Raw genomic sequence first — 26,518 nt, 5'->3', positions numbered from 1 at the left:
CGAGGGCTCACGTTTCTCTCAGGAAGATTCGGTTTTCTACTCCCAGCGCTGCTCCTCACGGGCTTCCTGAGACTGAGTTTTCATCCACACAAACTGCTCCACCGCCCTTTGGAGAGTTTTGGCTGGCACCGTACCCTGCTCGCTGCACTATGTGTAATGCAGGGACTTGGCTCCTGCTCCCCACACAAGAATGCAGGATATGGTGAGGCCAAAAAGGAACAACAATGGAGCCATGGATGGGGGGTTCATACCACTATATTCTCCATGGCAGCTGGTCAAGACACAAAAGCAAACAACTGCTAATACCCCAGCAAGGGGTCTTCCTACACCCCAATCTCGCTGGTGGCTGGGCGAGACACAGGAAATAGGATCGACACGATCTGCAATATAATCCGCTTGGTAACCGCACTTGCTAGCTGTAATACGCCGTCCGCTAGCTTAGCCAGGGCAGTTATATCAGTGGCCAGTGGCTAACTAGTTACAGCTGACGGCCAACTAGTCACAGCTGATGGCCGTCTCCTACCCTAGCCAGCACCTTTCCACGTGATGTCAAGAGCCTGGAAACTGCATTCCTGGCTCTGTCCCCACAGAGCGTTTAGAAATTTTTGTAGTAATTGGACATTGCCTTGTTTTATAAATTTTAGTTTTAGTTTTCTAATAATTTATTTTTATTCTGTTTTTTGAATGTATCATTTGTATGAGTTGAAATAAACAAAAAAGCTGTAGATAATTTGTGAGTCAGTGATTGAGGGTACTTCCTCACTGGGCACATACAAGGCCATCTCCCTCCTTCCACACCGAGGGCCGTAGTAGCTGCATCTGTGGCCATTTCTTCCTTGGCTGTGCTAGGACAGTGAGACACAGAGACCTGGATCTGCGGCGGGTGTACTCGTGGGCAGCTACAACCTAAGCTTAGAAAAGAATCTCTTGTGTTTTCCAGAGTGTTTGGTTTCTACTTTGGTTCAAGTGTGGAAGAGGACACGTGTGCTAAGACAGACAGGCAGACAGCACACTAGGAATACACAGGGCATTATTTTACCCAATGGAGTTGAAATGCTGTGGGGACAGAGTCCCGGAGAGCAGTTTCCAGGCTCTCTGCCTCATGTGGAAAGGTGCTGGCTCGGGTAGTAGATGGCTATCAGCTGTGACTAGCTGGCCATCAGCTGTAACCAGCCAGCCATTGGCCACTGATAATAACTGCCATGGCTGAGCTAGCAAGTGTGCATTGCAGTTAGCAAGGGGTTGGTTGGTTGGCAGAGAAGCAGATGGCGGATTGCGGCTAGCAAGTGGGGTTAACAAGCATGGATGGCAGATTGCTGATCATGTGGATCCTGCTTCCTATGTCTCGCCCGGCTGCCAGTGAGACTGGGGTGTACGAAGACCCCTCGTTAGGGCACTGGCAGATGTTTGCTTTTGTGTCTCCACCAGCCGCCATGGAGAATATAGTGGTATGAACCCCCTATCCATGGCTCCATTGTTGCTCCTTTTTGGCCTCACCGTATCCTGCATTCTTATGCAGGGAGCATGACCAGAGGCCCTGCATGACACATGGCGCAACGAGCAGCGTATGGTACTGGCCAGAATTTTCAAAGGGGTAATGGAACAGTTTATAGGTATGAAAGCTCAGTTTCACGAACAGAGTATGGCGTCAGCTAAAGCTCTTCGAAGGGCGGTGGAACAGTTTGTGAGTATGAACACTCAGTCTCAGGAAGCCCGTGAGGAGCAGCGCCGGGAGCAGCAAATGTGATCTTCCTGGGAGAAACGTGACCCCTCGGTGAATTGGTGGTACACTCGAGCCTCTGGATGGCACACCACCCTATTGGCTATAATAGGCATCGCCTGCTGTTTGGTAGTTTGCTGCTGCCGTAAGCTCCTAGAGTTGTGGACATCTTACACTGGGGCCACCACCCACTCGGATATTTGGTGTGGCAAGCAAGATTCCGGCCAGGTAAGAATGATGTCTGACTCTGGGCAAAAGGACATGTGGCCCCCATACAGTGTGTGGTGCCTGGTGGCCACTGTTCTCGAGAGCTGGACCTCCATGGAGGGGTGGGAAGGCATGGACGGTTCTCCAACCAGAGAAAGCGAAGGTCCTTGCGGCGATGGGGGTTGGGAAGTGCTTGCTGAGGCAGGCCAGTTGCGGGACTTGTAGTCCCAGGAGGAAATGCTTGCTGAGTCCTCGCTAGAAGATGCGAGTGAGGTCTAGGTCACCCCTCACCCCCAGGTTAGGAGGACTTGCAGCCCTCACACTGCAGAGAGGCCAACTTACATTGTGAGGCCAACTCACAACCCTGGCAAATGACTATGAACTGTGGGGAATTAATTGGCATCCATCCCTGATTTGATGGACCACTTGACTGTTTGCTTGGGAACCTACCACCATGTAGTAGAACTGGTGGATGTTTACTTCCTTTGTCTTGCCCGGCCTTCAGCGAGCCTGCGGTGCAGGAAGACCCCTTGTTGGGGTGTAGGCGGATGTTTGCTTCCTGTGTCTCAACCGGCCGCAAGTGCCTTGGCTGTGAGCCACTATTGTCCAGCACGGTACCCTGAGAAACTTTGGCTGTGCCCAGGAAGTCTGGCTGTGCCCAGAAAGTAGGTGGACATTGAGGAACACCTCCTGGGACATTACTTGAACTGGACTGAAACTTTGTCTCATGAACTGGGTTCCTGACACAGGGCCCCTTGCAGAAGATGCTTGTTGTGTAGATTGTAAGGCGAGACCTTGGGGGGTGGAGTGTGGGGACAGAGTCCCAGAGAGCAGTTTCCAGGCTCTTGGCCTCCCTTGGAAAGGTGCTGGTGCAGGTAGTAGATGGCCATTAGTTGTAACCAGTTAGCCACTGGCCACTGATATAACTGCCGTGGCTGAGCTAGCAAGCGTGGTTTGCTGTTAGCTAGAGGGGTTAGCAAGCACAGATGGCAGATTGCGGATCATGTGGATCCTACTTCCTGTGTTTCGCCCGGCCGCCCATGAGACTGGGGTGCAGGAAGACCCCTCGTTGGGATACTGGCAGATGTTTGCTTTTGTGTCTCAACCAGCCGCCATCGAGAATATAGTGGTATGAACCCCCAATCCATGGCTCTGTTGTTGTTCCTTTTTGGACTCACCATATCCTGCGTTCTTATGCTGGGAGCGGGACCAGAGACCCTGCATTACAAATGCTAATGGCTTTAATAGTGGTTAATAAACAGTACATCAGATATTCTTTTCTTTTTCTCTCTTACTATTTGAAGATTTACCTCTTACTGTTTTCTGGTTTTGGAAATTTAAGGTCTGTTTTCCATGACTAGTTTTCATTTTTTATCCAGTCAGTAAGGAGTGGGTTCTGCTCTGCTCAACAGTGGGCAAGGGGTGGGGGGTTCTGTAGTAAACAAAGGGACATGATACCTGGCCATACTTGGGGAAACAGACATTAAGTTAGTAATCGTAAGAACAACTGCTTGGTGATAAACATAGTAACGTCCATGAAGGAAAAGGGAACGTGGTCAAGAGGACGTCTTTAGATTTTATTGTGGAAGGGGAACAGGACTTTATTGGGGAACAGTGTGTACTTCCAGGACTTTTTTCCAAGTCAAGTTGTTGTCCTTTCAATCTTAGTTGTGGAGGGTGCCATTCAGCTTCAAGTTGTTGTACTTTCAGTCTTAGTTGTGGAGGGCGCAGCTCAGCTCCAGGTCCAGTTGCCCGTTGCTAGTTGCAGGGGGCGCAGCCCACCATCCCTTGCAAGAGTTGAACTGGCAACCTCGGGGTTGCGAGGACGCGCTCCAACCAACTGAGCCATCCAGGAGCTCAGCGGCACCTCAGCTCAAGGTGCCGTGTTCAATCTTAGTTGCAGGGGGCAGAGCCCACCATCCCTTGTGGGACTCGAGGAGTTGAACCGGCAGCCTTGTGGTTGAGAGCCCACTGGCCCATGTGGGAATCGAACCGGCAGCCTTCGGAGTTAGGAGCATGGAGCTCTAACCGCCTGAGCCATCGGGCTGGCCCAGGAGGACGTCTTTGAAGACAGGACACACACAGGGGCACAAATTTGACTGATGTGTGGGAGGTGTGGGGACAGTGGGTGTTGGACAGAAGGAAGAGCAAACTTGAAGCTCTGAGATGGGAAAACCTTTTCAAAGGTACGCATCACGCACGCATCGTATTATTTTTATTAATTCTTACCTATAGCTTATACTTGTATTATCAATGTAGCTTCATCTTATGTCTCATGCTCCAAGATTTTTTTTTTTATAATAGTGAAGAAATGTCCTTGTGGTAGGTGTCGTGTAATTATTATTTCTTTTAAATTAGCATGGAAGAAACTTGTGTTCTTTTGTTTCCCAGCCTAATAACACTTTTAGTGCTTTACAATCTATAATTTTTGAAAATTCTTTCTATACTCCAAAGTTTGATGTACAGTTACCTTTCTGAATATTTTCTTCAATGAAAAACTGTAGTTCATGTCTGTTTTGTATTTAAGATTCTAATCTCTCAGGTCAGTCTTGTTTCAAGGGTTTTAAAATGTCATATTATCTAATATTTTATATTCTATGTTGTGAACATTTACTATAGTTATTAGAACATGAGCAACTTATTATTTATACTCATCCCCTGTTTTTTCGTTCTCTTACCAAATATCCATGAATTGAAATACTTGCTGTTCAAGCTCCTTTTCCCCAGTGAGACTAACTCAGTGGGGTTTGGTCCAGGAGCAGTGCCTCCGTTTTGTAAGTAGAAAGAGTGACTCACAGAGAGATTAAATGACTTATGCACGACCTCAGTGTAATTTGGGAACTTCAGCCTGATACTCCTTGATACCCTGTCTGCCACTTGGATCCAGTTTACATTTCAAAATAATTCCGATGAGGATCAAATCTAAACTGGTGTGCGAATTGAATGACAACTAAGATGGATTCTCAGATAGCAAATACATGTTGTTTTTTTCCTTTGAGAACCACTAGGTTACAAACTGAAGGTATAATATGTATTTTAAAAATTATCTAGCATTATTTCTGCATTTTAGTTAGGTTTTGTTGTAATGGATGATATTCCTTATTGATTAGAAAAGGAATATAAATTACTAACAAAGTGGACTTTTCAGACATCAAAGATTTACCCCATTTAACTTTATTCTTTTCCACCAACCTTGCCTTAAAAAAATAAGCCTTTTTGTTAATGTTTGTCTTCTCAGTGAGAGTTTTTTTTGTTTTTGTTTTTGTCTTGTCAGGTTTTGAGAGATGATAAAGACTGGATCGTAAAAGAGTTGATGAGTTAATCATGTTGTATATTAGACTTTGTCAGTGTAGCCTCTGGCTCTGAATAGTTCGGCTTCAAAACTTGATTTATCTATTATTTGGTTCTTGGTCTGTGGAAAATTTTTAGATGGAATTGTTGCCCTAGTGACACGTCCAAAAACCGTTTGGATGGGACTGTCCCAGAGAAGTGTGCTCTGTTAATTTTGGTATAGGTACATAATCTAGGCTACAAATTCTGAGTTTGTAGACAGCAGGTGCCAGTAGTTGAGGTTTCTAGTTAGAGGTCATTGCTAACTAACAACTAGTATGTCATGGTTCTCTACTAAGGCTTTACTGTAGTAAGGTTTTTTCTATTGGCTTATAGGTGGTCAATTATGAAAATGGGTTAAGTGATTACACATTATGAATGTATTCATTCAACATGTATTTATTGAGTGTCTTTTGCATGTCAGATACTGTTCTGGTGCTAGAGATGCAATGGTTTAGATAGATGAAGTCTCTACCTTCATGGAGATGATAGTCTAATATGTAAACTCTAGAGAGACAGACAATAAACTAGAACATAAATAAATTATATAATTGTAAACAGTGATGCATGCCAAGGAGAAACTCAGCCAGCGTCGGATGATAGGGCCTCAAATGAAGGGGGTGGTGACTTTTAATCAGACCTGAGAAGGAGCAAGGGTCTGTGGAGAGAGCATTCCAGGAAAGAGTCAGAAAATGGCCTGGCCTTGAAGCGGGAGCAAGCTTGGTGTGCCCTGGGACAGCGAGAAAGGCCGGTGGCTGGGGTGTTAGTCTGGGGGAGAGAGGTGGGAATGAGGTCAGAGAATCAGGCAGAGAAGGGCACATGATGGGCCAGAAAAAGGGACCTGCTTCTGGATTCTTCTAGAACTTCCAGGCTCAGAGTCAAAGCCTGAAAGGGGGAAGATGAGCAACACAAAGCAGAGGGTGTGAAATAGGAAATGAATTTGAGAAGTGAAAGGAATGATTATACATTGAGATTAGAGGTAGGTGGCTAAAGTTAGCATTGCTGTCAGGATAACCTGGTCAAAAGGAGGGGTTGTGGACCCCTCAAGGGACCATGGATGGGGCAGGTACAGAGACGGCGGGGGGGGGGGGCTGGGAGGTTCAGAGCACAGCTTTGGAGCCACGCTGCCTGGGTCCACTCTGGGCTTCGTCACTCCCTCCCTGGGTGACTTTGGAAGCTACCTAATGAATCTGTACCCTGATTTCTCATCTCTCAAATGGGTAACAAAACAAATCACTTGCTCATGTGGTTATAATGAAGACTCAACCAGGTAACGTAGGAAATCCTCAAGAAACAGTAGTTGTCATTGCTGTCGACATCATTGTTCATTTGGCACGACTAGAGAGCAAGTCCTAACCTTACCATTTGTTTTCCAGGTAGTATAAGCCAGCTGTTCTTGACTCTGGCTACATGTTAGGGTCACTTGGGACTTGCAAAAGATTCCAAATCCCAAGCCTCAGCCTCAGGCAGTGAAATCAGAACATCTGGGGGTGGCTCTGGCTTTTGGTGCTTTTCTTTTTAAGAAAGTCTTAGGGGATTCTGACTCACACCCAGGATTGAGACCCACTGATAGAAGCATAAACATTTTAGGGAGGTCTAAGAATATGGCCGTCAAGGTAGGAGCTCAGGAAAAACTTTCCTTCAGGTGGTTGATTTAATTTTGACAGAAGGTCTTAGCTAGGATGATGGCTTATTTTGGTTATGTTTTTTCTCAGTTCCTGTGTTTTGACTGTCACTTTGCATTTTCTAGGTATGTAGGAAATCTTCCAAGAATATTTGACTACTCTCCTTTAGACCCAACACAAGATTTCAACACACAGATGTAAGTGCCCAACTGTAGTTTTTTTTAGAAAAATCTTCAATAAAGTGTTCATAGCGGTTCCCTCTGGGCTGCAGAATTAAAGGCAATTCTTTTTTCTTCTTTGTTTTCTGTATTTTTAAAAGTCTTCTAAAATGAGCATGTGTTACTTTTATAAGAAGAAAAAAATTAATAAAATTATAAAGTACTGAGGAAAAGTTGAAAAGGGAATCAGTATCAAGGAGAATCAAGTAAATTAGTTATTTGTGAGTAATTGAGATAAAGTGGTTCACCTAAAAAGTAGCTGTATTTACTGAAATTCATAGATAATTTTAATACCTGCAAGCGGAAACAACAATGACCTTTTTGTTTTTGCTTCTCCCTCCTTGTCCAGGACTAAGTTAGGACACGGGCTTCTCTCAGGCCAGTATTCAAAACCTCCAGTGAAATCTGAACTCATTGAGCAGGTGATGAAGGAGGAACATAAGGTATGTGTCCGAGTGATTGCCATGTTGGTATGTAGGGAGGAGGGACCTTTACCAGCTAGAATGTGGATTTCCTATGATTTGGCAAATGGTGGTCATAAATTTAGCAAGCTGTCAGAATAGCTGTTTCATTTCTGAGTGTAGGATGTCTGCATGCTCTTAAAACATGTGGGAAGGAGCAACCCGGGGTGGGGTTTCTAGTGGCAGTTGCTGCATGGATTTTATGTGATTGCCATCGTTAATGGCCTTCAGAAACGATATTCTTCATAAAAATAGAGCTGAGATGGAAGGAATAAACTGTATAAAAATATAAAGATTTTCCCCTCAGTAACAGTCTTGGCCCTTATAGTGTCTTTCTTCTCTTAAGCCTCATCTTTGTTGGCTAGGGTTTCTCAAGAGGCTGGTTGTTAGAAAGACAACACCCACATTCATAGCCCCCTCTCCCCAACTAAAGCTGAGGATTCGGAATTTCTGGGGAGGGCTGGGTAGTCCTCATTTTTGGTAAGCCGCCAGGGCATTTGTAAGCACACTCAAGTATGAGAAATGTATTTGGCCATTTAGTCACTGTTAATTGATAGAGTAATTGAATGATGTGCTTCATCTCCTAACAGACAGACGTGCTTTTCCGTGTGCTTGAAGGATAGGCCCCTGACGCCTGCGTGGGCTGCTCTTACGCAACTCTAGAGGGCGCTACTCCCAACCTGGTCTGTTTGAGTGGCGGTGGTGGCAGCCTGCAGTGCAGCGCGCAGCTGTATCTGGCAGCCCTGGCGCCGTGAGCTTCAGATGTCCTGAATGGAGTGCACGGCGCACGTCCCCACACCTGCTCTGCCTCCACAGGGCCCGGTCATGACTTAGTGGGCAACTGCTTCCCATTCTGTTTCTCGAGTGTTTGACGTCTGTGCTCCCATCTTGAGTCAGTCATCCTTACCTAATACCTGCAGACTGAGCGAGAATCAAAAGGAAATGAACTCTTTTTTTTCGCAATGTAGCCAGTTAGTTGGGGAAATGGAGCAAACAGGGGAAGGGAGTTTATGAAGGGCACATACGGAGGCAGTGTTTGGGGGTGGGGAGAAGGAAGAAGGTTGTGAGGAGGGTGAAGACGTGTACAGGCATTCTGAATGGCCAGGCCAGGAGACCGGAGTGTTGTGGGGCAGGAAGACAAGTTCCCCAGTTGCATTGTTATCCAGCCTTGCAAGATAATGAGTTTCCTTACCCACCCGAGCCAGGAAGACCCTCATCTGGGATGCAGTGGAGGAGATGGTTTGGGTGTAGGGCAGGGATATAGGGTTATCCAGTCTTCTTCTACCTCTGGGTTCCTGTGAAACTTTGAAGAGGTAATGTGAAAAAAACTTTAAAAAACTTGGTTTAAAATTTTGTGTTTGATCACATTTGTCCTGGGTTTTTAATCCAAGCTGTCTCTTTGTGGGCCACTCTTCGGGCAGAGTCCATTCTCCTTGGTGGCGAAGGAGACTGGCTTGGGACTGAGGAACCTGGTTTCCATGTAACTTTTTCATCTCAGCCATCAAATGGCAGAATTGGTCTAGGTGGTGCTTGTGAATATTGCAAGCGTGAAAGTCCCCCCTCTATTATAAAAATAATCTGTGTATATTACATGACTGTTGTGCTTTTGGAATCGATTCTTTTGAGGAAACGTGAAATGTAAACTCATCAAGTTAGCAATGTTGGGAAGTAAGATTTGGTTTTGTTAATATCACAAGTCCTTTTACGTTAAGAAAAAAAGTAGTTCTTATGTGAGCAAGGCAGTCTATGAACAACAATGGCTTGGGGCCCCTGCTGTGCCCCTGCCTTGGGATTTAGTGCCCGCTTAGTGCAGTAGCTCTGTGATGTGCAGGGGTCTGAGGCTTGCAGGTGCGAACCCCTGCTCTCTCTGGCTCAAGCGATGTAACCTGGCAACATTTGGGCTATATCTGTCCTGCAGGCGAGTTTTGCTTGGTCCAAAGATAAATATCTGCATTTCCAACTTCTTTGAAAAACTCAGAACCTCTGGCAATTCCAGGCCCGAAAGCAGTTGGTTGGAGCTGAGGAGCAGCCTTCTGTTCACAGGACACACACAGTCCCCGTCTGGCTCCAGTCCTTTTGCGATTCTTCACCTGGCTACTAGGCTGGGTATTTGGATGTATGACCCTTGATCTAGATGATTCATTAAATCCTTTCCCTGCTCTGAGATGCCATGGTCCCTTTAACATTCAAAATGAACTTGAATTGACCAAATAATTTTCTTGGTGGTCCCAAAGGTATCAGTTTCAAGCTGTGACTTGAATAGACAAGTAAAATCTCCTCTCCCCTTGACAGGATGGTCACTGGCAGTTGGTTTCAGAGAAACCAATTGGTGAGAATCTTTCTTCTCTTAGGTATCAGGAGCCTGTTGATCTTGTCTCAGGCCTCGTGCGTTTGTGACTTGTGCACGAGCCTAGAATGCCTCAAAAGGGGAAAGAAGGTATGCCGAATCAGGGAAAAGGATAGATTAAGAGAGGAATGCGTGATGGAGGGGAGTGAGCACGTGAGACGGGTCAGAGCCATGTGGCGGGAATGCCTTTTTCCAGGGCCACCACCACCATGATGCAAATACTAACATTATATAGTACTGACGAAAGCCCAGGTCTTCCTTTGTGTTCACTGATGCAGAAACGGAGGCTCAGAAACCTTGCCTCAACTTAAAAGCTAGTGAGTGGGAGAGCCGGGCTTTCCCCCAGGCAGCCTGGCCCCTGAGTTTGTGTGTTTGACCACTACTCTATCCTACTTCCCTAACACTTGTTGCAGTACTTGGTGGTGGTGGGTGGATGGCAAGGGGGCGGGGGGCTTCGAGTTTGCAGAAGTACCATGTAGCTCAGTAACTTGGGTTTCTCACCTCTGTCTTATACACGTATCTTGCGTCATTTCTAGAATATATACTTCCTGGTGTTAAGTGGGCCTGCTATAGACCAAGGGGAAAGCTAGTTTTTATCTATGAATGCTTAATACACATTTTCATCTATAAAAAGGTTTGCAGTGTTTGTTTGGGGCACTGCCATTTCGACATACATTTTTGAACTTATTTTTAAAATTAAGTTGTGTCTGTAGTAGGTAGATAAGACCTCCTCACTATAAAAGGATACTTTTTCTTCTTCAAAAAATATATACCTGATTTTTATGCATTCTAAGACAGTGCTTTCACACATTTTAATGCTGACTATCGTATAATTTATTTATCCTTCTGAAGATAACATGTTTTAAACAATTCTGTGTTCTGAACAAACTATGTTTCTTAAGTGACAATTCATTCGATTTTCTGTCTAAATAATTCCTGATATATAGTTGTCGGTCTCAGTTTTTTATCAGCGTGAGGTAAGCAGTGTTCTACTTGGAGGTAATGTAATTTCAGTCCTAAACGAAGAACTTTGTTTTCATTAACCTCCATTTTCCTAGGTTGGGCAAATGTACCTTTCTAATTCACCTTTTCAAATATGAAAAATAGCTTAGGTCATACCCTCTGTTCCTTTAGCTTAAGAGATTTGAGGTTTGAACCTGGGTTAGGAACGGCTGGTCCAAAGTGTAAGTTTAAAAGTTTAAATCAATAGACAGTGTACTCCTGTGTATTGGGGACAAGCTGAGATGGGTCTTTTTCTCATGCCTGTGGTCTCAGCGAATGTAAATATCTTGACAAGTGTTGCTCTACTGTGATACAAAGCCTCAGTCTTGCTGCTTGTTTATTAATTAAAGCATTAGGCTCGGGGGAATATGAGTGGCTAGTCGGGCTGTCCTCTGTGTGCAGTGTTCAACAGAAAGTTCTATGTAAGCATTTGGGAAAGATTTTGAACACCGTAGTCCTGTCTGTAATTTTAGCTCATCAGTTTTGCAATTGCTGATGGAGAAAGTAAGTACAGTATCCTATAAATACAACAGGTTCCTTAGGCGGTTGCTATTTTGGAGGCTATCTGGGGCTCCCTCTTACGCAGTTAGTTGCCAGGACCAGCCCTTGCTTTAGGCGTCTGAGGGCCAGCTCACAGAGAGTGTGTCAGAAGTGTGTCAGGCCAGCTCACAGAGAGAGTGTGTCAGAAGTGTGTCAGGCCAGCTCACAGAGAGAGTGTCAGAAGTGTGGCAGGCCAGCTCACAGAGTGTGTCAGAAGTGTGGCACGCCAGCTCACAGAGAGAGTGTGTCAGAAGTGTGTCAGGCCAGCGCACAGAGTGTGTCAGAAGTGTGTCAGGCCAGCTCACAGAGAGAGGGTGTTGGAAGGCAGGCCTGAGTCTTGGGCGACTGGTGTCTCCCTTTCATCTTGTGTGGTGATTGGCCCAGAGGGGACACTTGGGTGATCTTTTGCCCAGGATTGCTCTAAAGATTGCTTCCGTGAGGTATTGTTTAGTTTGTGTTTCTTATACACTGGAAATCAGATCTGGAAATTTGATTAGATTCAGGCTCAACTGTTGTACAGACTGGCTTTCTAATACACAAGATATGAAGTGGACACAGTAATAGTTCAACATGGGAATTTGTGAGACCTCCCTTCTGAAATCAGATAGCACTGATGGGGGGCGTGTTTGTGGGCAGATGGGGACGACGGATGGTTAAGGCAGTAGGTGTGCAGCAGCTGAGATTGAGCTAAAATGCTCAAAACCCAGTTGTGAAAGCCAGGAACTAGTCTGCAATGTGATGTGAACACAGAGAGGTACCATCTCTCTGGTTAGGAAGCTTTTTTTCAAATAACTTCTCGATGATTGATAGTCTTCAAGCTATAGCTTGACTGTTGAACGAAGAGTTAAGGAAAGTCAGTCAAGGGAAAAGAAATGAATGGGCACCCAAAGAGAAGAAACATGGGAGGGGAATGAATGAGGCTAGGCCACAGTTCATTCTGAGAGTCTGGGGGTTTCTGGGCTTTTCACCAGGGTCTCTCTTGAAACTTCTCTTCCCAGTTCTGTGACCCCTCAGTGGCACAGGCAGCCTTTCAGAATTTACTGACTTGCTGAACTTTTCAAAGCAGCTGTTTTGGTGGGAGACTGGTAGACACTTGAAGCTCGAAGCATAGCTTGTAAGAAGTAACAGGAGCAGGCAGTGAGTGCGTGCTGATGGGAGTGCTCAAACTGGAGCGCACGATGCAAAAGATTCATTCCAGCTGGTTCCCCTGCATTGCTCAGAGTGGGGAAGTAATTGCTGGACTGGCCTGTAGTGTTGGCCCCAGAGGTGTGCGAGTTTGAAGAGCGCGTACCCAGAGTCCAAGACTGTTTTTTGAGCAACTGGTAGGATGGATTGAGGGGTCGTCAGAGATGAGAACTAGGCACATGTGTGCAAGAGGCAGTGTTAGGACAGGAGAGAGAGAGAAAGGGGAAGGGAGGGGACGGAGGAAGAGGGGGGGGAAGGGAGGGAGGGGAGGGGAGGGCCTGACTTTTCTAGCTGTGTGATCCTGGGCCAGTTACTTACCATCTCTTTGCCTGTTTCCTCATTTGTCAAGTGGAGAAAATAATACTAATCACCTCATAAGACTGGGTGAGTTAAGTAAGATTCACATATAAAGTGCTCAGAACTATGCTTGTACCTAGTAAGTATTCATCCCAGTACCCAGAATAATGTCTGACGGTTTAGAGCGCTCAGTAAATTTCTGTTGAGTGAATGAATGAGTGTTGGCTACGATGCACAAAGATAAGGATTGTTTTTGCATGCTTGTATTGGCTGATACTGTGTAGACATACATCAGCATTGTGAGTGAAGAAAGTTATAATTTTAGTTTTCAGGCGGTTCATGTACAGGTAGTAACATTAATTATCAGGTATAGATTGGTCTTTACTAGCGCTGGAAGCACATCTGAAGCCACGTGTGTGTGTGTTAGCTGGTCATTAATGTACAGGTTCCAAGTCCTCAGATGCCCAGATGCTGCCACTTGGGGACTTGTCCTGTAAGAGCTGCTAGCGCTGTTTCAGATCCTTGCAGTGTTCTTTCACATCTGCTACAGGTCTCTGTAGCGTCACTCATCTCCCCCATTGTCTGTCAGCTCTCGGGGGGAGACTCCCCAGTCGTGCTCTGCAGTGCCTGGGGCCAGTTAATACTGGATCAGATATATTTTCAGCAAGACAGGAAAATTCACCTGAGTTTTATTAGAAACATTGCTTAGAACATGTGCGTTGGAGAGATTTTACATGTAGAACTGCCCCTTGGCTGCAGGGAGCTGGCTGTGGGAGTTTTCCTATCACCTGTTGCACCTGACTGCATGATTGTGCACACCCGTCAGCGTCTCCAGACCTTAGGTATTGACCTGGAGACATGGCCTTTGCTGGCCAGACTGCAGTCAGGCTGAGGAGATAGGCCAGAAGCAGGCTGAAAGTGAAGGGAAATAGGGGCATTTTGCTCTGTGCCCAGTGATGGCCCAGTTAGATAGCGAGTTGTCTGGACTTCAGAGGAAGGGAACATGGCCTGGAAGCTGAGCATGCTGAGGTTTTGTGAAGAAACTGGTGTAACAGCAGCCACACATTTGCAGATAGCATATGAGTTAACTTCTTTTGTGTGTCAAGGTGAGGTTTGTCACTGAGACCTACTGTGTGCTACAGCTGCCACTCTGTTTTTGCCGCAGAGAACCTGGGCCTCAATCAGAACCTGGAGTTCATTCTGGCTCTGCTCTTTGTTAGCTGCGTGATAATATGGTCTCCTAAGACCTATCTGGAACCCCTCTGCCAGTCTCAGTTTCCCTAGCTATAAAATGGGGACAACGGTGGTACCTTCTTCGTAGGGTTATTGTATTAAATGAGGTGACATGTAGCACCATTATTAGGTGAACTGAACTTGGAGGGGACTCAGGAAACAGTGGTGCCATGAGCCCACCCTGTCCTTAGAGGCCATGTGGACTCTTCCTACTCTGCCGCCTTACAGCCGTGATTTCCTGCATGTTACCCACTTGAGGAAGCCAGTTTAAAGCTTCTCCCCTTACCAAGCTCAGGAGCCTTGGAAACCAGCAGTGGTACAGCAGGGTCAGCATTGGCATTCTCTGGTATTCTTTTGTCCTTACTCCACCTCTCTGCCTCCTTCCACCCGCTCGGGCCCCTCCAGAGTCAAGATCAAGGGATGGGAGAGATTAGAAAGGCCGCAGAGCCTCCCACTGAGCTAGTGTGTTTGACTCCCTCTTGGCTACTGTGTGTCTTCTGTCATGGCTGGCCTTTTTGTGGGGGCACATTAGTGGTGTTTTTAGAGATGCCCCCACCTTGTTTCCTCAGGGACCTCCACAAAGACCCTTCCTGATGCCCTATCCAGGTGACCCGGTAACCCCTCACCCTGGTGACTGCCCTGAGACTCCGTGGTTGGCTGACCTCCCATCATACGCGGTGCCCTTTCTGAAGGAGCCTTCTGAGCTATTCTTTTAGCCCCTGGGGAAAGTTCATAGGTCGTTGTCCTGCCAAAGATGTCCCAACCATTCTTCCCACACTGCCTTCCTGGCCACTGCACTGGTGTCCTTCCATGTCTCCAGGCGAGGGATACATTCCTGGGAACTGCTGTGCTCTGCTCCACAAGAGCCCAGGGCAGGCACATGAGCAGCCTGCAGTGGTGGCCTGGGGCAGGCAGTGCATAGCCTTTTCTTGCAAGTACCCCAATCTCTACTGGGGTTCTCTCCTATTCCCTCTGGGGAGGGAAGGGAGGTGCTGTAGAGCTCACCTCTCCTTTAACTTTTTTCATAGGACGTCCTCTCCCTAACGCATCTCTAGCCTGATCTGACGTGGGTTGTAATGGACCAGTTTGGCCACTATGCAGCAAGTCCTGGGAAGATGGACCTAGTGTCTCTCTTGAGAAAGTGGATTTTTAGTTTTGAGTCAACAGGAAGCGTCCCATCCTATTCTCACATCAAGCTCAGAGTGCAGGGCCTGGTACATACTAAACATGCAGTGCATGTCAGCGTTATTCTTGTTTATCTTCTGTGGGCCTCCATTCTCTCATCTGGACATCAGGGCTTACAGTAATCACCACTCTGCTTGCCACTCAGTGCTATTCATGGGTATGAAAGTATTGTAAGTTGATTTTATTTTTATATTTTAGCCTCAACAGAATGGGATCTCTCCACGCATGTTTAAGGCCTTCGTAAGCAAGAGTCATCCGGAATTCTCCTCCAATAGACAGCAGGATGCCCAGGAGTTTTTCTTACACTTGGTGAATCTAGTAGAGGTGAGTCAGTCTTCAAAATTGCTCAGAAGGGTTGTAAGCAGTGTGCCTAGCCCCGAGGCGCAGCCCACTCTGGCGTGGCCAGAATGCCCCACCTCCTCACCTAAACCTCTCACTGTCAAACTCTGTCAGACTTGGCTTCTTTGAGGCTTCTCTGTTCTGCCTACCGGACGTCATCACGCCTCATGCCCTGTTTTCTGGGCGCTCATGGGTAGCTCTGTCCTCCTTTTAATTTGTATGTGTTATAGGTGTATTTGTCAGTTACTGTACTTTTCTTTCTTTTGGTGACAAAGCTTCTTGAGAGTCCCATGTGGTATTTGGTGTCCTCCTGCCACCACTCAGAGGTAGTCACACTGCTCACAGCAGAGTTGAATCACATTCAATGCTGTGGTTTTTAAAAGCCACTGAGAATTCATGATTAAAGCCTTTTCTCCCCTCTTAAAAAAACTACTTTTTTTTTCTGATTAAAAATATGTTCTTTGTGGAAAATACAGAAAAGCACAAAGGTGGAAATAAAAATCACCCGTAATAGCAGCCCCTACAAACAACCAGTGTTAACATTTTGGTGTCTGACCCACCCATTATTTTCCAGGTGCATTTATTAATTTCCTTCATTTTGTTTCTAAGCAATGTTTTCCACTTCATCTGCTGTGAACATTTTGCTATGTCATTGCATACTTGAATGCAGCATGATTTCTACTTTATTTATGAATAATTTATATGAATACATTAATATAATCACGTCATCCATTGGTTTAATTTTTCCAGGGCAGTCCTTTCTCTTTAGTTTCACTCCCTCATCCTCTTTCTTCTAATTTCATCTAGGTCAGTCCCTCTCCCATGATTTTTAATGGCTGCATAATATTAATTCACACGGTGAATCATAATTTATTGACCCCATCCCCCCTTTTTGGAGTTTAGATAAATACCATTGTTTTGCTTTTAAAGTACTCTGGTGAAATAGCATGCCCAGAGGGAATATTTTATAATACCAGGTCTTTACATCAGAGTTATGTTTGATTTTATGCTAATTTTTATTTATGGGTTAATATTCATAAATTCACGAACCTGATGTATTCCAACCGTCAGAGGAACCGCATTGGCTCAGAAAACCCAAGTGATGTTTTTCGGTTTTTGGTGGAAGAACGCATTCAGTGCTGTCAGACCCGAAAAGTCCGCTACATGGAGAGGGTGGATTACCTGATGCAGTTACCTGTCGCCATGGAGGCAGCAACCAACAAAGGTAAAGGCTCCAAAGTAGGACATTTGCCGTGTGCTTCTTCATCTGTGAAAACCCTCGAAGCAGAGATCATACGGTTTAGTCACAGCAGAGTTCTATCAGGAGTAGACCCAGCCCAGATGGTGTATGGTTTGCACGTCTCTTTTCATCTTTTCTTCAGTCCCCATGTGACTTTCTTTTGAGAACAATCAAATGCATCACAGATTTTTGCGGATAGGTTATGGATGGAACCTATTTAACTGCCTATAAATTTGACCAACTGGTTGGCTTGGAGTCAGCTTAATTTGGGGGAAAATATTTGTAAGTGCACATGTGGAAAATTCTTTAATATTATCACTCATAAATAGTGCTATAAAGTCTGAGAGAAATGATCAGAACTGCATTTTTTGATGTGAGACATTCAAGTAGAGGTCTCTTAACAAAATCCAACTTTGGCATCCGAGTATTTCCAATGCCTCTTGTAGGAGATGAAGTGTGACGGGGCTATTTATAGGCCGAGGCCCATACACGGGTCTCTGGACTTTGGAAGCAGGACAAAGGCCGAGATACTGCCGCCAGGTTGGGGTCTGAGTGGAAGTTTCCTGCAGTCAGTCTAATCTGGTTCTTCCCAAACAGAACAGATAAATGATATTCCTTAGAATTGACATTTTAGAAGCAGAAAAACTAAAAATATCTGCTAGGTTTCTTCTCTCCCATGAACAGGTCATTTCTGTAAAGTTCAGCAGTTCCCTGGGTACCCTTTTTCCTCTTTTTTGCGGGGGCAGTTACTTGATTGTGCTAATTGGAAAGTGGTGATTATCATGCATTTATAGTGAAATGATTTCCATTTTCTATAAGCTCATGCTGCTTTTGACCCGTTTTTAAATCCTTACTCTTCATACAAGGTAGAAATAAGGGTGAGGGTCTGTCATTTGTTTCCTTCTTAGAATTAGCCTTAATTGCTTTCTCTTGCCAACTTTGGGGACACTGGCTCATGTGTTCCGCCTAGTTTTATGATCCTGTTTAACTCGCTGTGTATAATTCATGAGTGGGGACTATTTTGTTCAGAAAGGTGATTGATAGCTTAGTCTCTAGATACTGATCGCTGGGAACACCGAACGCTAGCGTTCTAGATGTAAGGACATCATACACTGATGGTGGACTGGGACGTGAATTTTAAAAGCACAGTTTAAGGATACACATAAGTGAATACGTGTGCCTAAAAACTGAATCAGGAGTTTGTTTTTTTTTTAAACACAAAAGGAGTTCCCAGAGAGACCCACTCAAAAATCTATATAAAATCTTGACTTACAGGTAGTTTCCAGGAGCAGATCTGTTGACTCTTGGGAAGTTCACAGCGCACTCACTTCTTTTCCCCTTGGTGTTTAATCATTTGACCTGAGCTAGTATAGGAAGGCCTTCTAGGTGGGTTGCTCTGAAATCTAAGGTGTGGGTAACCTCAGCCCAGAGTTGCCTCGGCAACGTCAGTGTTACACGCTGTGTGCTGGTGGTTAACTGCAGTCCTTAGACTTCCTGCTCCTCGACCTACCCCCTCCCTGGCCTCTAATCATCACGAAGGGCCCAGGAAGAGGTGAGCCCTTGAGTGTCTTTCAGTATGAAATTCTCTGGTGTGAAGACTCTGATTGGAGGGTGGCGTTTGGGTAAACCAGCTTTGACCTCTGGACAAATGAGAAACCAGGTTTAGCATCAGTTACGTCATACATGTGGTCTGAACCTCTCACCTGGGCCAGAGTTCACAGTTCCCTCCCATCAGTCTCAAAGGGGACGAGGCAAAATAAATATGAATGGCTTGATACAACCTATCAGTGCCATCCAAGAAACCCCAAGAACAGCTTTTCTGTAGGCTTCTCTGGAGTGGTGAAGGGCAGCAAGTAAGCAACGCTGTCCCACCCAGCCCACAAGCCTTTGGGGAAGATTGTCCAGAGGTGGTGTTTCTCATTTCAAGAAGATAAGAGCGATTGCAAAGTCTCTCATTTGGTCTTTTATGCAGATGAATTGATTGCCTATGAATTAACGAGAAGGGAAGCAGAAGCAAACAGAAGACCCCTTCCCGAGTTGGTTCGTGCTAAGATACCATTTAGTGCCTGTCTTCAGGCCTTTTCTGAACCAGAAAATGTTGATGATTTCTGGAGCAGTGCCCTACAGGCAAAGTCCGCGGGAGTGAAGTAAGTGTGTGTGTATGTGTGTATGGACATGTGCATGTATGTGTGCTTGGGTGGTGGAAGTGGGATGAGGAGGGGTCCTTGAGAGGCAGGAACTAAGGTAGGGGAGGGGTGGCAGAGTATTGTATGCATCTGCGCATGCTTGTTCATTGGTGGTGAGATGGGATTATGATTCACACAACCCTAGGTGCCTTAGGCCCCACTTGTGTGAGACCTAGCCAATAAAACAGGTTTATAATCTATATTATGTGCTAGGTAGGGAATAATTTTTGTTTTGTGTTTTGTTTTGTGGGCTAGTAGTCAGGAGATCTGGATTCTTCTCCCATGTCCACTTCTCCACTTATGTTCTGTCCCGGGGGGAAGTTACCACCCAATGTCCTTCCACCTGTAATGGAGGAATGATGCTTGCTGGCCTGATTTTCTCTTCAATGCTGCAAATATTTAGTTGTAGGCATCCCTATCTAGACTCCTCGAGGTGGGTCTTTGTTTTCTCTAATTCTTAACAGTAGATGTGTTAAATGTGACTGCTTTCTGGCACTCTTGAATTGGTAGTTGGCAGTAAGGAAGCGTTAAATTATCCCCCCTCCTCCCACCCTGCCCCAGCCTTGAGTTCCCTCCACTGCCCCCTACCCCATAGTATTACCTGCCAGCTGATACCTCACCCAGATACTGAACACAGAGCAACTGCAAGAGTCTCGGGGCCCCTGAACCACATTTTGGAAATCATGAACTTACTGATGACCTTTAGTTGATTTCACTGTTATGTATTTTCCAGATTTTAAGCTTAATGTGGTAAGAGGAAGAGGTCAGAGAAGAGACATTTTTACTAAGTCGAAAATATCAGGTTGAGTTTGCTGGGTTTGTTGAAATTGAGGACTTGGTTATATTTAAGTAAGAATGATGTTTATTGCTGGTTCTCAGAAGATAAGAAAACTTAATTAGAGATCATATATAACTTCTGGAGAGGGAGCCAGAATCACAGTAGATCAGTTCTTTAGGAAAGGTAAGTTCCTGTTTTTTGATGAGCCCCCTTATATTATTGCCTGTATCCTTCTACCATCATCATGATGGAGAATTTGAGGTGCGGAGGGGTAAGTGACTTGCCAGGGGCAAAATACAGATCAGTGACAGACCGAGTCAGTGCCCAGGGCCTCATGCGGTCCAGCTCTTTTGTGGCCACGTAATCATGCTAATTCCTTATGTGTACATTCTAGTGTGCCGAGTAGTTCCACATCATTTCATGAACATTGCACAGCCCTGGATGGCAGGTATTATTAATAAATTCATTCTGTAGATGTGAAAATGGAACCTCAGGGAGGGTCCGTGATTCACCCAGATTTGGAGTGAAATTAAGTACATCTTCAAGAGCCCAATTCCTGTCTTTTAACCCTTGGAACAGTGCTCTGTTCCTGTACTGTGACTTATCTTCTGCACTAGGGGGCAGCAGTGCATTTGTTTTCTGGCTTCTGAGAGGATGCATTCCAAGTAGTAGAAGGCAGTGACTGAGATTTGGAAAGTGGACTTTGTGGGGAGGGGCTCTAGAATCTTTTCTATTAAAAGATGTCTGTAGTATCTGCCTACAGCTAGTTTTCTTTTTACGTATACCCACCACATCCACATTGACACTCAACTAGAAATGGGTGTTATAACCAAGATCGTAAATGTGGAGAGAATGAGCTGGAACCTGGGCAGGAATTTGTTCTACAAGTTGAATAGTCTGTGAATAAAATTGTCAGACTCAAGTCCAGGCAATTCACCTTTTTGAAAGTTTGAAGGGAAGCTCAATACATTGACCATATGTATTGTAAATTTAAAGCACAGACGTAGATATTTTATTTATTTTTTTTAAAAGATTTTATTGGGGAAGGGGAACAGGACTTTATTGGGGAACAGTGTGTACTTCCAGGACTTTTTTCCAAGCCAAAAGTTGTTGTCCTTTCAATCTTAGTTGTGGAGGGTGCCGTTCAGCTTCAAGCTGTTGTTCTTTCAGTCTTAGTTGTGCAGGGCGCAGCTCATTGCAGGGGGCACAGTCCACCATCCCTTGCGGGAGTCGAACCAGCAACCTTGTGGTTGAGAGAACGTGCTCCAACCAGCTGAGCCATCCGGGAGCTTAGGGGCAGCCCAGCTCAAGGTTCTGTGTTCAATCTTAGTTGCAGGGGCTGGAGCCCACCATCTCTTGCGGGACTCGAGGAGTTGAACCGGCAACCTTGTGGTTGAGAGCCCACTGGCCCATGTGGGAATTAAACCAGCAGCCTTCAGAGTTAGGAGCCTGGAGCTCTAACCGCCTGAGCCACTGGGCCGGCCCAGACTTAGATATTTTAGATACCCATAATATATGTACCTCTAGGATCCATGTGACCAGGTGTTTAGGTAAGTAGTATTTTAGTGCAGCGCTTGCATTTCAAATAGTCAACCTCAACCAAAGTTCCATAAAAACCCTCTTTATGCCACCTCTGTGCCGTGAGATAGTGGGAGTGGAGATGTTAAGATTGCTTGGAGAGCTTTTTCAAACCCCACATACAAACACATAATGCATGGATGCCCGTACACACCTACAAACACACACACACACACACACACACACACACACACACACACACACACACACACACACTAAATGCCAGCAAGGGTTTTAGGGAAAACAACGAATGTTAATGGTTGAAAAGTACTTTTCTGAACTATAAAATGCCACAGCAAAGTGAAAGTGACAATTTTGCAATGGGCCCCAAATCATTCTCAAGGGATAACATTCTCCTATATTAAACATTTTTTCTTATGAAAAGGCCAGGATGATTGAGCAGGAGTGGGGGCGTGTGTGTCTGCTTGTGTCTGCGTGATCCTTCTCTTTAGTCCAGCATTGGAGCTGCCAGGGATGCCTCAGACAAAGCCTGTGATGCTTCATGAACTATATTCATAATTCTTATCGCCTTGTTTCATTGATACAATCCCCTTGTGTTTCCCAGAACATCGCGATTTGCCTCATTCCCTGAATACTTGGTAGTGCAGATCAAGAAGTTCACTTTTGGTCTCGACTGGGTTCCCAAAAAATTTGGTAGGTATCTTTTGCATGCTTTTGCTGAAAACATCAAATTAGCCATTTAGAAAACATGGTATGTGAAAGAGCTCGTGTAGCTGGCTGCCCGCAACAGTTCCATTTCATTCTTTTTCCATTATTCCCACCTTTCTCTTTCGAATCAGAGTATATGGTAAGCACCAATGATAAAATCGCCACATGGTAATCCACCCCTCTAATAATAGGGTTTGGAATGAGTGGATTCTAAGAGTGAAGACAAGACCCCCACATTATCAAATAAACAATGTTTCCCAAACATTAATGTGCATACAGATTACTTGGGATCTAGGTAAAAGGCAGGTCTGTTCCGCAGGTCTGGGGGGGCTCGGGATTCTTTATCTCTAACAAGCTCCCAGGTGATGCCGGGTGCTGGTGGTCCAGAGGCCACACGTGGAGGTGCAAGTCCAGTCATTGAACATACACTCTCCTCGTAGCATCTCTCCTCCACTTCTGACGCAGGCAGGTGTGGCTAATGACATTCTCTTAAATCGTGCAAATCTTATCAATAATAAAATGAGCATAGTCAGCTGCATTACACAGTCAAAAACGGGATGTGACTTTGGCTTAGTTGCGCTTTCTTTTTGCTACTTTTAAAGGGCCTTGACGATTATCAGAGGTTTATTTTCCAGACAGTGCATAAGAACACTTTTTCCACCATCATGATCTAGTAGCAAGGGTGTTATTAGGCTGTCCTTAGTGGTGTGGAAGAATGTACAGTTTTACCCTCTGTGGTTTCTCAAGCAAGTACCTCAGACTGTTTGCCAGTCTTCCAAAGTTTTTATGTTTTTGAGCACTTAAAAAACACTGGTTCATTAAGCACTTATCTGCTCATGTGAAGGAGATAAGAAAAAAAAATGAAAAATCGGCTGGAGTGATTTCCCAGAAGCTTCCGGCTCTAACAGTTAACAGCACTTGTTTGCCATGTGACTTGATTCTAGGCTGTGACTGATTCTGTGGCAGATCTTTACTCTTCTTGGTGGAATAATTTTGTGGGCAGGGAGGAGGGCAGAGGGCAGGGTCCTCATCACTCAGCATGAACCTGAGCAGCACCTGGGAGAAAACTGACTGCTTCCAAAGGCTTTGAATTGCTTTGGAAATAGTTTTCTTATTTTTCTTTGTCCTTGGAATTCCTGAGAAAAAACAGAAATTCAGATGAGGTTTCATAGACTTCCTGAATTTAAAGGAGTCCCAAAGCTTTCTTTAATGAACCTGATTTTTCTGTTGAGGAATAATTGTATTGATTTTGTGGGTCATATATTATGTTTGTTTTTGCTGTTCCCTGAGGTTTAAATTTTTTTACATAAGCTTTTTTCTTTGGGTTGTTGTTTTAAACTAGGGTTTATGTACCTGGCATCATAACTGATTTTGGGGACAGTATTTTCAGGTTCTGTTTGCTAGCCCTAGAGACATACCCTACACCAACATTTGAACCCATTTATTATTATTACTATGTCTGAATATATGCAGTACTAAATATCAATAGGACATTAGACTGATAAATTTGTATTTGAGTATGTCAATACAGTAACAACTGAGCTGAGAAAAAAAAATGTACCCCCAATACTAAGACATTTGAGATTTGAGTAATTTCTTTAAAACTTCATTCTTCATTTATTTAGTTAAATTGCATTACTCATCATGAAGTGAGAAAAGGCCCAAACTAGAGGTTGCAAACTCAAATGCCTAAAGAGGACAGGGTGATAACATGAGTTAAAGAGGTGGGCTGGGTATAAGAAACACGTAGCTATCTATCTTGGGTATTCCACTTTGGACAAAGACAGGGATTGGAATGTTTTTCTACCCTAAGAATCAGAATAGCAGAAATATGTGCCCAGGTTCATGGAGGCAATAGGAATAGGTATGTGACAAACTGTCTCTGAGGCCACACGTATGAGACTATGCCATAGCTTTCTGTTTTTCAAAATAAGCTGGAAATCTGGATTTCTAAATTAAATCTTATGATTTAAAAATTGGAATTTGTTGCTAACATTTTAAAACCAACAAACGGAGAGTGTCTGGGCTACAAATGGTCTGTGACCTGCCAGTTTGCGACCTCTGGCTTATCCCATTTGTTCTTGGTCACTGTGAAAACCCTTCCACCCTCTGTACTTTCCCTGGTTCTCCAGATCAGTCTTGCTGAGTCTCCCGGTTCTGTGATTACTCCAGGGACCTGAAAAGCCTCTCTTGGGTCTGCCTAGACACATACATGTAGTTAGTGATGCTGGTTTCAGGAGGTGATTGTGGGGTTTGGGAGAATGTAGTGAATGTGTGATCTCTCTCATTTTGCAGATGTTTCTGTTGATATGCCAGATCTGCTTGATATTAACCATCTCCGAGCCAGGGGGTTACAGCCGGGAGAGGAGGAACTTCCGGACATCAGCCCCCCCATACTCATTCCTGATGACTCAAAAGGTATCTTCTTCTTCCAGGAGGACGATCTCTTCCACTCACCACCACTCTTCTCTGCGGGAATAGTCACTTTTCTCCCACCACTCTGTGGTCTCTTGGCTGTCTTCCTGGGTTAATACCCACCATAGTCACACAGCAGTGAGGCCTGGCTGCAACCATAAGCTTAAAATAGACATGGGGAGAGGCACAGACCTAACACAAGTAGTTGACACAGGCTTGTAGAAATCAATGGCGATAGCAGCAGCCAGTTTTCAGAAAGTTTTCAGGTTATGTTGCCTTTGAGATTGCCCCCTTCCCTCTCTCTACTTCTCCCAAATGGGCCTGGAGGGAGGAGAAGGAGTGCATTTTCAGTAGGCTCTTAGTCCAGGGGAGCTGTGTGATTCTCAGGAGCACCTTTAGACAACCAAAAGTGGCAATTCAACAGAGAATGTTGGTTTTAAAAATCTTGCCCACATCTCACCCCCTCAACTTCATCACTGCTCCTCAGCAAGGGAGCGGTTTGTTTTTCTTTCACTCTGTGAATGCTAAATTGGTCATTGTTTAGAGTACTTAAATTTTTAAGGGAAAAGGACATAAACATAAAATAGTTGCCTCACATTTGTGTTTCTAAGGACAGTGTCGAAAAATCTTGGGTTCATTATTAGCTCAATTATTCCGGTGACATCAGTTTCACTCTGACTTTGCTTGCGTACCTGCTTGCTGTTCACCTTCCTAAGGAGTTAATTAGGTGAAATCACTAATAGTGGTGGAGCACTCTGGGCTCCTCTACCACAGGTATGCCATTAGCTGAGCGGTGAATATTATGGGTGACTCAGTTTGAGTGCACAGAAGGGTAAGGTGAATCCAGGAGGAGCAAGATAGGATTCAAGAGAGGTATCTTTGTTACCTGATTCTCTAATGCTAAGTCAGATGTAAAAGCACACACTATGGGGATTAGAGAAGAGACCTGTACGTGGGGCATTCTGGGTTATGTGGTACAGGTGGTTCGAGGAAGAAGAGATTAGTATGAGCATCAGGGAAATCCAAGATGGCTTATTAGCCCTGCTCCTGCTTTCTCTGAGGTTCAGAATAGAATCCTTGATTTGTGACTGTACAGAGTTCTTAGAAATACAGGGAGAAAAATGATTTAGTTCATTGCAATGATAGTGAGAGCATCACGGTTTATCTGCTCTAAACGCCTGAACCCTGGTATCTTCCCTCCTTACTGTAATGACTGTGTTGTGCAGGCCGGGGTGGTCTGTGTGGGGGGGATTGAGAGGTTGACAACACTGTGGGCTCCCCAGGGTTTACAGAGTGAGGGCGTGCCCTGCATTGATTCTTTTTCTTCCTCTAAAACGCTTTGCCGTGGTTTGATCTCGTTCTCTGCCCTTTCCTTTGGTTTTCCAGATCGCCTGATGAACCAGCTGCTAGACCGTATGTATCTTTTGAAAATTTCCCCTGTGTCCTACAATTGTTTTTGGTCTAACACATTTCCCTGTTGGGGTTCTTTTCTGTACATGTGCATATCCAGCTTTGCCACAGTGGAAATGATTCTTTGTCTGCAAGTTGAGTTAGCAGCACATGTAAACCAGTGGCGTAGTGGTGAAGTGGCCCTGTAGCTCAGGAGAATGACCGTAAGCATGAGAGCCAGCCAGCCCTGGGCTGGAAGTTTGGCTCTGCCATTTATGACGGTATAACCTAGAATAATTTACTTAACTTCTCTGAGCTTGCGTCTCCTCCTGAGTGAATGGGGGCTAACGATGCCATTTCTTCCCTCTGGCTCCATGAGCAGGCCTCTGTCAGTAGTGATGGCGCAGTGGCCAGTTATTTTGTATCCTCTTGACCCTGGATATATAATGAAGACAGAAGACACACAACCGACAGGACACGGTAGTCTTGGTTAATACTCTCAAGGGTATTAGTGACATTGGGTTTTGTGTTAATTTTGTAGGCTTTCAGTTCTTTAATCCTGTGGGAGTTGATG

At 45.0% G+C, this 26,518-nt stretch overlaps 1 protein-coding gene across 1 annotated transcript in view; it reads left to right on the top strand.

The window, feature by feature from the left end:
* Window positions 1-26,518, top strand: part of USP13 (ubiquitin specific peptidase 13) — a 110,652-nt gene that overhangs the window by 56,558 nt on the left and 27,576 nt on the right. Inside the window, exons 9-16 of the mRNA XM_081026168.1 lie at window positions 7,008-7,079; window positions 7,450-7,543; window positions 15,549-15,674; window positions 16,761-16,914; window positions 18,902-19,076; window positions 22,037-22,125; window positions 24,436-24,558; window positions 25,942-25,968. Coding sequence (XP_080882294.1) covers window positions 7,008-7,079; window positions 7,450-7,543; window positions 15,549-15,674; window positions 16,761-16,914; window positions 18,902-19,076; window positions 22,037-22,125; window positions 24,436-24,558; window positions 25,942-25,968 — 860 coding nt within the window. The remainder of the gene's footprint in view (window positions 1-7,007; window positions 7,080-7,449; window positions 7,544-15,548; window positions 15,675-16,760; window positions 16,915-18,901; window positions 19,077-22,036; window positions 22,126-24,435; window positions 24,559-25,941; window positions 25,969-26,518) is intronic.

Source organism: Rhinolophus hipposideros, assembly GCF_964194185.1.
Source record: "Rhinolophus hipposideros genome assembly, chromosome: 2".
Taxonomy (NCBI): domain Eukaryota; kingdom Metazoa; phylum Chordata; class Mammalia; order Chiroptera; family Rhinolophidae; genus Rhinolophus; species Rhinolophus hipposideros.
The sequence above is the reverse complement of the archived record's forward strand: the minus strand, read 5'-3'. Positions and strand labels throughout refer to the sequence as shown.